Source organism: Microtus ochrogaster, chromosome 5, assembly GCF_000317375.1.
Source record: "Microtus ochrogaster isolate Prairie Vole_2 chromosome 5, MicOch1.0, whole genome shotgun sequence".
In the NCBI taxonomy this organism is placed as follows: domain Eukaryota; kingdom Metazoa; phylum Chordata; class Mammalia; order Rodentia; family Cricetidae; genus Microtus; species Microtus ochrogaster.
In genome coordinates this window covers 72,118,039-72,130,658 of record NC_022012.1, presented here as the reverse complement: position 1 = coordinate 72,130,658, position 12,620 = coordinate 72,118,039, and the positions used below count along the sequence as shown (strand labels likewise).

At 45.5% G+C, this 12,620-nt stretch overlaps 1 protein-coding gene across 1 annotated transcript in view; it reads right to left on the bottom strand.

Annotated features, from left to right (window-relative positions):
• Tln2 (talin 2) overlaps positions 1–12,620 on the bottom strand; it is a 473,598-nt gene that overhangs the window by 188,237 nt on the left and 272,741 nt on the right. The window contains exons 15-19 of the mRNA XM_026779102.1: positions 12,406–12,586; positions 11,132–11,245; positions 8,081–8,189; positions 6,437–6,645; positions 5,835–5,933 (exon numbers count right to left, since the gene is read on the bottom strand). Of these exons, the coding sequence (XP_026634903.1) occupies positions 5,835–5,933; positions 6,437–6,645; positions 8,081–8,189; positions 11,132–11,245; positions 12,406–12,586 (712 nt within the window). The remainder of the gene's footprint in view (positions 1–5,834; positions 5,934–6,436; positions 6,646–8,080; positions 8,190–11,131; positions 11,246–12,405; positions 12,587–12,620) is intronic.

Sequence of the window (12,620 nt, the reverse complement as noted above, 5' to 3'; positions counted from 1 at the left end):
TATGTGCATATGTACCAAACAGACACAAATACACACATATGAGCACATATATTGATCCTCAAAATACCGCGCACAAATTTAAACATGAAAGGAGTCAGACTGAAGGGGAAGGGTGTAACTGCCGATTCACGTTCATGTTCTCCCGTTGATTCTAGACTCTCGTATGTGTGATGAATGTGTGGTGTCAGGAGAAACAAATACATATTCAGATATCACCACTACCACCTGCAGTAGGTAGGCATTAAATCACAACCTCCAAACCATCAGTGTAAATTGAAAATTTATCTTTCGGACGTCTTGCTTGTTACGATCCAAAAGTCAGCTGCTTCTCTGCCTCCAGAAAGCAACATATGACACACAGAGACAAATTGATGGCACCAATGCCTACAGCCCTCAGAGAACCAAAGACTGCTCTGCTCTGAACATAACTTATTCTCAGCGTTCGGAACCTTCTGCATAGGGATTGGATTATGCCAGTGGAAGAGAACCTGCATAAATAAACTATTGGCAAGATGATGGGGATCAGGAGGCATGCCTCAGTTAGCAGACAGCTTGCCTAGCAGAGGTGAAGCCCTGGGTGCCATGCCTATGAAGCAGCTATGGTGGTGCCTTCCTGCAATCCCAGAATTTGGGAGGTGGAGCAGGGGACCTGGGCTTCAAGGTCGTCTCGGGCTAATCTAATTGGTAGGCCAGCTTAGACAACATAAAACCCTACCTCAAAACAACAACAACCTTCTCTAAGAAAGGGTGCGAGGGCTGCTGGGAACTCAAAGCTCAGTTTATGAAAGGCATTCGCCTGCAGGAGGGAGAATCCTTTGATTCCAACAGCCAGACCTGTCACCTGTCTGTCTGACCTGAAGGGGAAACACTTCTCCATTTAATTTACTTCAGTGCTACAAATATTGAAAGCAGATTATTTGATTTAGAAATACCTTCCCTAGCACCCAAGCTATTGTTACTTTGAGCAAGCACGTCAAGGCGTTTCTCCAGAGGAATTGTGGTCAGAAGTCTTTAGTTATTCATCAACTAATATATATATTTGAAAAAAGCACATTTGGTTCTAAATATCAAGGACACCCATAGGGTCTTTACAATGAAAGATTTTATGAAAAAATATATTGGAAATGGTGTCCAGCCTGAAGAGTTCATACTGCTGACAAATACATGAGACCCAGGCAATTCTAAAAAGTAGCAAATAGCCTAAAGAAACTGATTTGGGGGCTGGAGAGATGGCTCGTTAGGGAAAAGACACTGGCTGATATACCTGATGGCCAGAGTTTAGTCACTGGGAACCCCATGATTAAAGGAGACTCTGTCTCTGACCTTCACATGTATGCAGTGGTAAAGTGGTAAGCATACACACATACACACACACACACACACACACACACACACACACACACACACACGCATACGTGTGCACAAGCATACACAAATGTAATAAAATGGAAAAAAAGAAGTTGACTTTAAAATGGATGAAAATAAAGTGGTCTTAAAAGAACCATTTACTGTGCCCTTCCACGGGTCTGTGGCAGTGTCTGGGTGTACAAGAAAAGGCCGATGACACTTTCAGGAGTCAAGTGGCATTTAACTGCTGCATGGCTCTCAAGAATTGTTCCCCTTTCAGCCCCCCACCGATCTTGGACATCTGCCTCTGAATTCAGGTTAAAAGCAATTTGGATGTCACAAATTACTAAACAAGACTTTAAAGCCTAACTTTCTGAAGCCAACCAGAGCAGTATTTCATGTGATATGAATCCATCTGCTCGCACAGGGACCAAGACAGGGTCACCTATGACCACGATTGTCACAAAGGACTTTGTTTGAGTCATTTAAAGGAATTCTGTTTCTTCCAAAACAAATAGGAAAAGAATGGGATCCTGCAGTTAGAGCTGCTGATCAGGTCTTTGTCAAACTTTTCAATAAGTCCACTGTTGTGCAGCGTGTGTGAAATAAATCCTTGTCAGCTCTGGGAACATGCAGTACATTGAGAATACAAGGAAGGCTCCACCCTGGAACTCAAGACACAGAAGATCAGAGTGGAAACCCATTGCCAGCCGACCCATGACTGCAGGAGGCTGGGGCGCTCATCTCACCACGCTAATCCTCCTCTAAAGACCCCACTCTCTGGACCATTCCACCGTGTCCCTGAACATGGCCCCTAGCGTGGCCAAAGAGAAACGAACAGGAGGCAGAGTCTGAATCTGAACACTGTAGACAATCCATCAAAGGGAGAGAGGACTCAAAGCTTCAGAAAACTGTAAGAGCAAGCGGCATGCCTGACGGGAACCGACAGCATGTCCTCCACCGCCCTCAACACAGGACAAAGTATTGTTTTTGGGTGTGCAGTTGAGCGTGGAAACCAGAGCACAAGCTCGGGTACCATTCCTCAGGAGCTGTCTGCCTTGTTTTTGTTTGTTGTTTGTTTGTTCTGAGATAGGGTCTCTCACTGACTATAGGCTTGCCAACTCAGCTAGGCTGGCTGGCCAGTAAGTCCCAGGGGATCTTCCTGTCTTTGTCTTCCCAGTGCTGACATTACAAACACACATACTACTGTGTACGCCCAGCTTTAAACATGAGAATGGAGGATTTAACTGGGGGCTTCACGCTTTCATAGCAAGTACATTACCGTCCGAACTATCTCCCTGGTCCCCAGAAAGCAATACTTTAGAGGAAAGTAAATTGAGTGCTTAAAGATAATGAAGCCTAGCAAGCTAGCAGCTGAATCTAATATAGACTGAATTCCTAAGAGTTATCTGCCTAGGAGAATTACCTGTACCAATATAAAATGTGAGGCCAGCACAAAGACAGTATGGAGATCTGAAAGGGAATCGGGATGGGGACAAGAGTAGGTGTCAGCGGGGTCTATTTATTATGTGATCTGTGGTGAATTCTGCACACAGCAAGGAGGCTTCTAGAAATCTCAGTGTAAAAATGACTTCCAGGAAGTGATTACTGGGACCTAGTCTCTACTGTGTACTGAACATATTAACTGCCGCTCAGGACATGAATGGGTCCTGGGGTCCCAGAACCACAAGTGCAGGGTCAGGAAGGAGACATAGAATCTACTAGGATGAAAGTATAAGTTTCTCTTGGCACATACAATCATGACTCAGTCCATGTGACACACTCTGCCCCAGTAACGCTAGGGAAAATGGTATCCTGGCTTGTTTTATGTCAACTTAACACACGTTAGAGTCATCTGAAAGGAGGGACTCTTGACTGAGAAAATGCCTTTATAAGATCCAGCTATAAGGCATTTCCTTAATTAATGACTGATGGGGAGGGCCCAGTCCATGGTGGGTGATGCTATCCATGGCTGGCAAGCTGTGGTGAGCAAGCCAGGAAGCAGCACCCGTCCATGGCCTCTGCATCAGCTCCTGTTTCCAGGTTCCTGCCCTGTTTGAGCTCCTGTCCTAGCTTCCTTCAGTGACGGACTACAATGTGGAAGTGTGAACCAAACAAACCCCTTCCTCCCCAAGTTCTTTTGGTCATGGTGTTTCGTCATAGCAACAGTAACCCTAACTACGATAAGTGGCATGTGGCCATCCATGAGGTAAAAAGCCAGAATGCCAGGGAAAACTAAGAGAGGGGCAGCTGTTTGATCTCTTTCTAGAAAATAGTATGATGTCAATGACCAATGAAGAGGTGGTCAAAGGGGATGTAGCAAAAAAAAAAAAAAAATTGCATCCTCTTGCATTGTGGGAAGGATGTATTTAAGGAATCAAGTGGTTGATAAAATAATTTTTTTTTCCAGGCTGGAGCAATGGATCAGTAGTTAAGATCATTGTTGCCCTTCCAGAAGTCCTGAGTTCAATTCCCAGCAAACGGATAGTAGTTCGCAACAGTCTATAATGGGATCTGATGCCCTCTTCTGGAGTACAGATGTCCATGAAGACAGAGTATATATATATATATGTGTGTGTGTGTGTGTGTGTGTGTGTGTGTGTGTATGTATATGTATATATAAATATATATATATTTAAAGAAAAAAAGGGATGTCATTTTTCTGAATTTGGTGGTTAGTGTCAGTTCTTTTATATTTGAATTTTTGAGATTTCTGATTTCTAAATCAGTGTTTCACATATATATTACATTATGATAATTTAGACAACAGTGATTAAAAAGGCCAGGGTCGAGGATATAGAGTACTTGCTTAGCATGCATGAAGTCTTGTGTTCTATTCCCAGACCCACATAAGCAAGTCATGATGGAACACGCCTGTAATCATAGCATGCTGAAGAAAGCAGGAAGACCAGAATTTCAAAGTCACCCTCAGATACGCAGTGAGCCTGAAGCCAGCTCAGACTACCTGAGACCACATGGCCAAAAGTGAAATAAAGGGAGTGAAGAACAGCTAAGAGGTTAAGAGAGCTTGCTGTTGTTGCAGAGGACCCAAGTTCAGTCACATATTCTGGGTGGCTCAAAACTGACTGCATCTTTACCTCCAGGGGCTGACACCTTCTTCTGTCCTCGAGGGTACCCTCATGCACATGTACACAGAGGCACACATTCACATAAATAAAAATAAGCTAAATAAAAAGTAAAATGTAAAGGCCAGTGAAATTCAATCAAATTATCAGACAATGAATTTGCTAGATTTAGATTAAGCGTATTCTTTAGAAGGCATAGCTTAGCAATTAAATATTCTAACTGGGACAGACTTATGTATTACTTGCAAAATCAGAAACATTTAAAGAGGAATAAGAGGCCCTGGCCCCGAGTATATGGCACAAAGCTCCCCCTGGCCTACAAACTCAGGCTTAGTCCTCAACACGTTGACTGTGGGTCAGGGGGAGGCAGACAGGCTGAGATCTTGTCTGAGCTTCAATGTTGTGAAACTGGCAGTGAATCAAGCCAGCTGCAGACAGTAGCAACAGCTGCTCAGTGCAAGACTCTAGCACTGAAGAGTCTGGGCCACAAAATCATTTCTCAGTGGGGCGCTGCACACGACACAGCGTCCCTGCATAGCCAGTTCTTAGCTCAGCCATTGAGTGCTTGTTAGGTTAGGCTGAGTTAAATACCCAGATCCTACTTTTAAAATATGGTAGTTTAGCCGGGCGGTGGTGGCCCACGCCTTTAATCCCAGCACTCGGGAGGCAGAGGCAGGCAGATCTCTGTGAGTTCAAGACCAGCCTGGTCTACAGAGCTAGTTCCAGGACAAGCTCCAAAACCACAGAGAAACCCTGTCTCGAAAAACCAAAAAAAAAAAAAATAAAAAATAAAAAAAAAATGGTAGTTTAGAAACATGCTTTTGAAAAGCAAAGACTGGAGCTGGAGCTATAGCTCAGGGGGCATGGTGGGGCATGTAGTGCCGCAGAAGCTGAGAGAGGCTGATCTCCGGGGCTTGACTGCTTGCCAGCTTGTCTGAATCAACAGTTCCCAGGTCCCAGTGAGAAACTTTATCTCAAAACCAAAAAGAAGGTGAACAGCATCCTGAGAGATGCTATCAGAGGCTGAACTTCGGCCTCCACACATATGTGCAAATACACCAACATCTGCATGCAAAAATAACAACAACATTGATGTCACAAAGAATGAGGCCATTAGAAACTCCTCCCCACAAGATAAAACAAGACTTGCTGAGAATGGTCAGTATAGAGGTTGGGTAGCCAAGAGAAAGGGATTCATGATTACCTTACCCACTGTTTTGTTCACAACATGTTCAAGAAACTGATAAACAACTAAAAGACCTCACTACTCAAATCACGTCCTTTGATCTTACTCTCAACAGCCCCAGGAAGTCGGGGCTTGCATCCCAATACATCCTCCCTGCGAGGTCAGACTCATCACTCAGACTCTTTTCCAAGACTGGGAAGCCGCAGACATCTTACTTGGAATCGCTCATCTGTCTCGTTCTCTCCGATCTGTCTTAGGAGATCACCACTGGCTTGGCCGATGCTCCCGGCAGCAGTCAAAACAGTCTGTCGAGGCTACAAACAGATACCATGATTTGGTTGGAAAGAAAATGGATTTCTTCCCAAGTCTCACCACACATCAGTATAGCGAGGAATCACACAGACCAGTTCTTCCCCCACACCAATGATGATCTTTCTGGTGAGACTGAAGCAAGAAAATGCTCATCAACCAATAACAGGCAGATGTGCTTGAAATTTCCAGGGACTCGGTCTTGCACAAAAAGATCAGAGCTGGTATGTGCAGAAATCCACTTGCAAACCTGTATGTATGCCTTTTGTGTACTAGTCATGGGGCTTGAGTAACTAGCTGCGTCTAATCAAAGACCCTTGTTGGGAAGGCTTCCTACTAGGAGCACAACCCTCCCCAGAGGTTGAACCATAGGACCCGACTCGGTTCACTAACTCTCAGTACCACCCTGAAAGAGGACGGCAGAAACCTGTCAGGAAGCCAGAGCTCCACAGAACTGAAGGGATGCAGATAGATCATCTGAATGTGACTATGGGTCCTTAGGGCTCACCTCTCCAGAAGTAGGCTGCACGGCCTTCAGCAAATCAGACACGGCCCCGGCGAGGGTCCTGGCCGCTCTGAGAAGGTCTTCTCCACTGCCCACGTCATCGTCCATGAGGGCCGCCAGCAGCTTTACGCCCTTGGACATTTCGGTCAGATTGGACGAGATTGTCGTGATTGCACAGCCCACGGCCGTGTAGTCAGTGTCAGCGGGGTCACCTGAGACAGAGAAGGATCAAGACCAAAGGGGGGTGGTGATGGATGAGGAGAGCCTCGCTTGGTAGGAGGTAAGTGGGTCTGATGAGACATCCTCAGTACTCCCACTGGCAAGAGCCCATGTCCCACCATCCTGCAGGTATCCAATACAAAACTCTGAGGTGCTCAGTGAATTGGACATCACCCTGACTCCGAGTGCCTTCGATAAGAATAAGGTCTTCTCACCTGGAGATCTCACATACTGAGACAGTGAACAAGGTTCCTGTAACCTTCCAAAGCTAAGGGTCTTGAATTTGAGAGGGGGCAGTAAGAAGAGTTGGAGTGGCTGGGTAGGGATGTGGAAACGATAAAAATACAGTGTACTCTGTTATGAAATATATACACACACATATAATTTCAAAGTAGGGGCTAATGAGACAGCTCATCAGATAAGATGCTTGCCAAGGCTGATGACCCCTATTGGTTCTTCACAACCTCAGCAGTGGAAGGAGAGATCTAACACCTGAAGGCTGTCCACTGCTCTCCACATGCGCACTGTGGCACACGTGTGTAACCCCACCCACGCTGGTGAGCAAATGTAACTAAAAATTAAAAAATAAAGTTCCAAAGCAGACTAGGGAGATAGCTCAGTCAGCAAAGCATTTTCCTTGTAGATCTACATTTAAAATAAAAAAAGCTAGCCATGATGCTATAAACTTGTCATCCTAATGCTGGGGAAATGGAGGCAGGTGGAACCCTGGGCCTGATGGAGAGTTAGCCCGGACCTACTTGCAGAGGTTCAGGTCAATGAGAAACCCATCTCAACAAAAAGAAGGACTGTACTTGAGGAGGGGCAGCTAAAGTTGTACCATGACTTCCACAAATGCATGCACACATACACACACATGCGGAAGCACACATGTATTCTCTCTCCTCAAATTCCAGTGCATGAATCAGCATCCCATGATCCCAGCTCAGGGGTCGCTCTATTCCTGAAACATTGATACACTGCAGAGAGAAGTCTAGGTATTTCCTGGCTCTCACCAGACTGTATGAGGGTGGGAGTCAGGCTACCCCAGAGGAGACAACTACTGGATAAGACAGGCAAAGGATAGATGCTTGGCATGTCCAGACCCTTTCTAGATCTAAGCTCTCCACAAGATAAACCGGCCTCAAAGACTTTGAAATATGTCCACACACTGATGGACAATGGACACCAAGTGAGCGCTTTTTAATGATGCACGATATGCATCATTATATGCAATGCTCCTTACATTTATTTCTCTTGGATCATTTGGAGCAAATGCTTAATCAGGCCAGATGTCTAAAAATAGACTGTCTTCTTCTTACAGTACAGCAATCTGTTGCTGCAGAGAAAGAATGAATATGCATACAAACATACACACACACACACACACACACACACACACACACCAGTGCAAATCACCCAGGGACTTACCAGCCGTGAGGTTGACAACTGAAGCTGTCCCAGCTGTGATAGCATCGACTTGAGAGTGGATTTCATGTTTGGATTCATCCACTTTGTTCTGAACCCATACCCTAGATGCCTGTAAAACCAGACAATGGAATGACATAATCGTAGCACTGATTTGCCCAGGAGACCAGAGAAGTTGAACCATAGAATGAGACCAGAATTTGGCTCATTTGGTTGCACTCTCCTGCCTGCGCCAGCAGTGAACAGGCCCACGTCACCTTAAACCATATCCTGAATAGGTTTCCTGTGTGTCCAGAGATGTTAAAGGTCTATAAATTCTCTCTAACTTATCCTGCAATGTAAAAAAAAATGTTTACAACTTCTAGGAAAAGTAATTTGAGATGGCTATATCTGGGTGAAAACACCTGCAAAAGAATCAAAGATCATGTACAGCACTTCCTCCGAGACCAAGGGAACATTACAGAAGGGAAGAAGAAAATGTAAAAGCTGGAGAGAAGAGCACTGTGGTGGTTTGAATGAGCGTGGCCCCCATAGGTCCCCAGTTGGTAGAACTGTTTGGAAAGGATTAGGAGGTGTGGCCTTGTTGGAGGAGGTGTTTCACTGGGGGCAGGGGTAGAGGTTTCAGAAAACTAAAACAAGCCCCTCTCTGCTTCCTACTTGAGGATCAAGATGGAGATTTTAGCTGTTCCTTGCACCATGCTTTCATTCCAACATCATGGACTCTGACCCTCTGAAACCATAAACCTAGTTAAACACTTTCTTTCCTAAGGGTCTTTGTCATGATGTCACAGCAATAGAGAGGTAAGACAGGTGGAGTCGTGGGTGCAAGACTGGTCCCTCAGGGAGGCTGGAGAGACTCTTGAGGCACTGCCCCACACTGAGGATTGCCAGACACTTCAATGGTTGCTGGGAGAAGGAGAGACGTTCTCTTTAGTGGTGTTGCTATCAATACATAGCCCATGTTCCCGTATAGAAGCCCTCACCCATGCTCCTAGGAGTAACCCTAATTAAACTCACTGGTTCATACAAAATAACAATAACAACAATAAACAAGATGAATGAAGAATGAATAGGCTCAATAGGAGTGGGAGAAGAATAAGAGAGGGGTGGGGTAAATATGATTAAAGATATATGAAAATTTTGCAATGAAACCCATTATTATATGGGATTGAGATATGTTAATAATGCCTCATGCTAACTCTGTATGTGCATTAACACTAACACTTGATGGTAATATTCACTTTGATTTTGGAGGCAACAGAGTTAGAACTTGTACATATCAGCTCACAAGGGTTCTTGACCACATGGAAATTTTTTCTATTGGCATGACATGAACTATCATGAAGAAAAGCAGGTGGCATTTTTCCCAGTTTGCTTGGGAAGCTTCTGTTCTATCAGGTGGCAGGACAATGGCAAATCACACCCAAGTCTGGGGCTTTACCTTTTTCCTACTACAGAAGCTCAAAGGCATTCCTAGCTCTTATATTTTGTTTCAAGCAAGCAGGTGTGTCCAACCTGAAGACTGTGGGTTACAAGCAGCTGATGATAGCTATGAATGTAGCCCAAGACAAAAAGATAAATTTACTTAAAACATTGTGAGATTCATTGGTATTGTTTTGTAACTTCATTCACGTCAAAAGTTTGGATTATGCCTGCTCATAAACTGTCTATTGTTTAGTATTTCAGGGCTCACTTATCAAATGACGATTTATATTGATAATGATGACCCTCCAAGTAAGGCACTGATCTAGGAATTCTTCAAAAACCGCTGAATTAGGACAGTTACCTCCACATATTTTAAGGCCCTGTCTCCCAACTGTTCTGGATAGGAAAGGCCATTATTTATTTCCACTCTAGTTCCCTGAGTAAAATATAAAAGGAATTCAAGGACTTGAGAGAAATGGTACAGAGGGCAATAGTAACCTCCACACACACCAGTATAAAGACGAAAAACAGCATTCAGGGACAACTTTGAAACAGCGATCCCACTAGACAGGATGAGGTTGCAGAAAGCATCTCAGTGCTGGCTCCGGCAAGGCTGTCAGTTTATCCTGTGGCAGTGGCTTCTTCCTGGGTCTGCCCATCAAAAGAGGAAGGCAAACCAACCAACCAAACCCGCTTTGTTGCCCAGGCCTGCGCACTGTGACACCGACTTGTATAATCTGAGATTTCTTTGTGATGGGGTGCAGAGAAAAAAGAGGAGGGAGAAGAAGAAGGTGGCAGGGAGCAAGCTTGCTGGCCAGTGCTTTTCAAAGTTTAGCATGCCAACAAATCTCAGGGACAGCAGGCTAACAGGCACAGCAACAGAGGGTGCTGACGGGTCCGTGATTTCTGCTCCTCTCCTAAGGACCTGGGTGATGGCAACGCTGCTGTCCGTCAGACTGCACCTTGAAGTGTGAGGCCTTAGCTGATTTTTGTGCAGCAGCCACCAGAAGGCCTCAGTGCTCATCAGCTCACCCTGCTGCAAGGTCAGCAGTGTGACAGCCAAGCCAGGGCTTGACAAAACACTGTACTTAACCAGTATCCCAGGAATGTGTTGGGAACACACATTGATAGGCCCCACCCCATACCCACTAGATCAAAACCACATGCGAAGAGCAGAACATAAGCGAAGATGATTGCCAGGGCCCTGAGGTAGGGCCTAACAAGCTATCCGTGAGATGCCATTGTGTACTGAGATCTGAGAGCTGCTGGCAGTATTTAAAATGACAAAGCCAACTACCTGAGTTGAACGCTTATTAGATGCTAAGTGAATGCTAAGAATTGAATCATCACCTCCTCCCATTATCCCTGATCACAGATGATGGAGAAAGCTTGCGTGGGTGAGATGCCCAGATTCACACAGCCAGTGAAGAGAGGAGTTGGGATCAATGGACTCCCGGGTCTATACTTAGCACAATAGAGAGAATCAAAGACCCAATGTATACCAAGACACACAGATTTCATTACCAGCTAGCTGCAGACAGTGTCATCCAGTGGAACCCAGACAGACCACGTTGCCTTACTCCGAGTCAAGACAGAGACACAGGATAAGAAGCACTGATGGATATTTACCATATCTTGTCCGAGAGGTGGCAGTGAGTCGAGCTCGCTGAGGTCATCCTGAGCTTGCTGGACAGCGTGCATGCTTGTGTTGATGGTCCCCATAAGGGCTTGCTGTGCCGAAGTCTGCAAACGTGGATGAGCACAAGGCGGTGAGCAGAATCTGGGGACTGAACAGGGTCCCCTTGCAAACCAGAACAAAACTAAACCTCCTCAGTCGAGAGCACATCTCATTACGCACCTGAACTAGCTCCCATTTCAACCTGAGGGCTAGAAATAGCGCATTATATTAATAGAACACAAAGCGAAGGTGATTGCAGTGAAGGGCTTATAATCAGAAGGGTGTGGAGGGCTTAATTAGCAGACAAGAAGGCTGACGAGCGTCTTCACAGGGGAGTTCAGGGGGTACAGCTGATCTGAGTACTGTGGATAAAAGCTCTCATGCACAGAACATAGATGACAGTTTCATAATATGGATTCTTGAACATCCTTAGGACTCTGCGCAAACTAAGAGTCAAGACGCTTTTACAGCTGAATGATTTCCAAGCTTTGACATTCATGAGTTCTCAGAACCAGCCCAATAGCAAAGAGATTCCCAAGGGGTTCCCAGGTCTGGGCGATAGTGAATCAAATGAATTAGAAAAGATTCAGCAAGATTAGGTTGCAAAGGGAGATCATGGATGACCTGCCCATTTCCCACACTTTTCGAGGGTCTCAGGGCCAATCAGCTTTGTTTCTACAGCACCAAGAGGTTCATGATGGTTAACCTTTATTGCCAACTTGAATAGATTAAGAATCACCTTGGAAACAAGCCCCTGGGCAGGTCTTTGAGCATAGACCAATTTCTAGCTTGTGTGAACTGAGGTGAGAAGCTGCAGTCTAAATGTGGGTGGCATTAGTCCACAGGCTGGGCTCCTGGACTATGAGCACCAGCATGTCCCTCCCCTGCTTCCGAATGTGATTCACAGTATGGTCAGCAGCCTCGTATGCTTGCCAATCCCTTCTTCACACAATGGACTGCACTCAAAACGTTAGCCAAAATATACACTTCTTCCCATGACTTGCTTTGGTCAGGTGTTTTGTAAATTGCAATGAGAAACATATCTAAAGACAAGCTCCCTCACTCTCTAGCCACTGATTCTAGAAAGAAACAATTAGCCATGCAATTACAGGCATGCACAGTTGATGACTTGTGGCTCAGATGTGAGGCACAGGGTTCCTACATAGAACCTGTCGCCATCTCTGACGGCCCAGCGGTTAACAGATGAATAATCGGGCACTCTCACCAGCGGAGGCATGTGTCCTCGGTGCATCTGTCCAACCATGACTTGCTGCTGTGGCGAGGGCATGCTACCAACATTGAAAGTCTCAGGCCCGCTAGAGCCAGAGCGCATGACAGCTGGCAATGCCACTGAGCCATGCTCCGCTTTCCCAGTCCGGTTGAACTGCTGCTGCAAGATGGTAGACCTGTGGAGGAGATGGCTGGTCAGTGCGAAGTCGG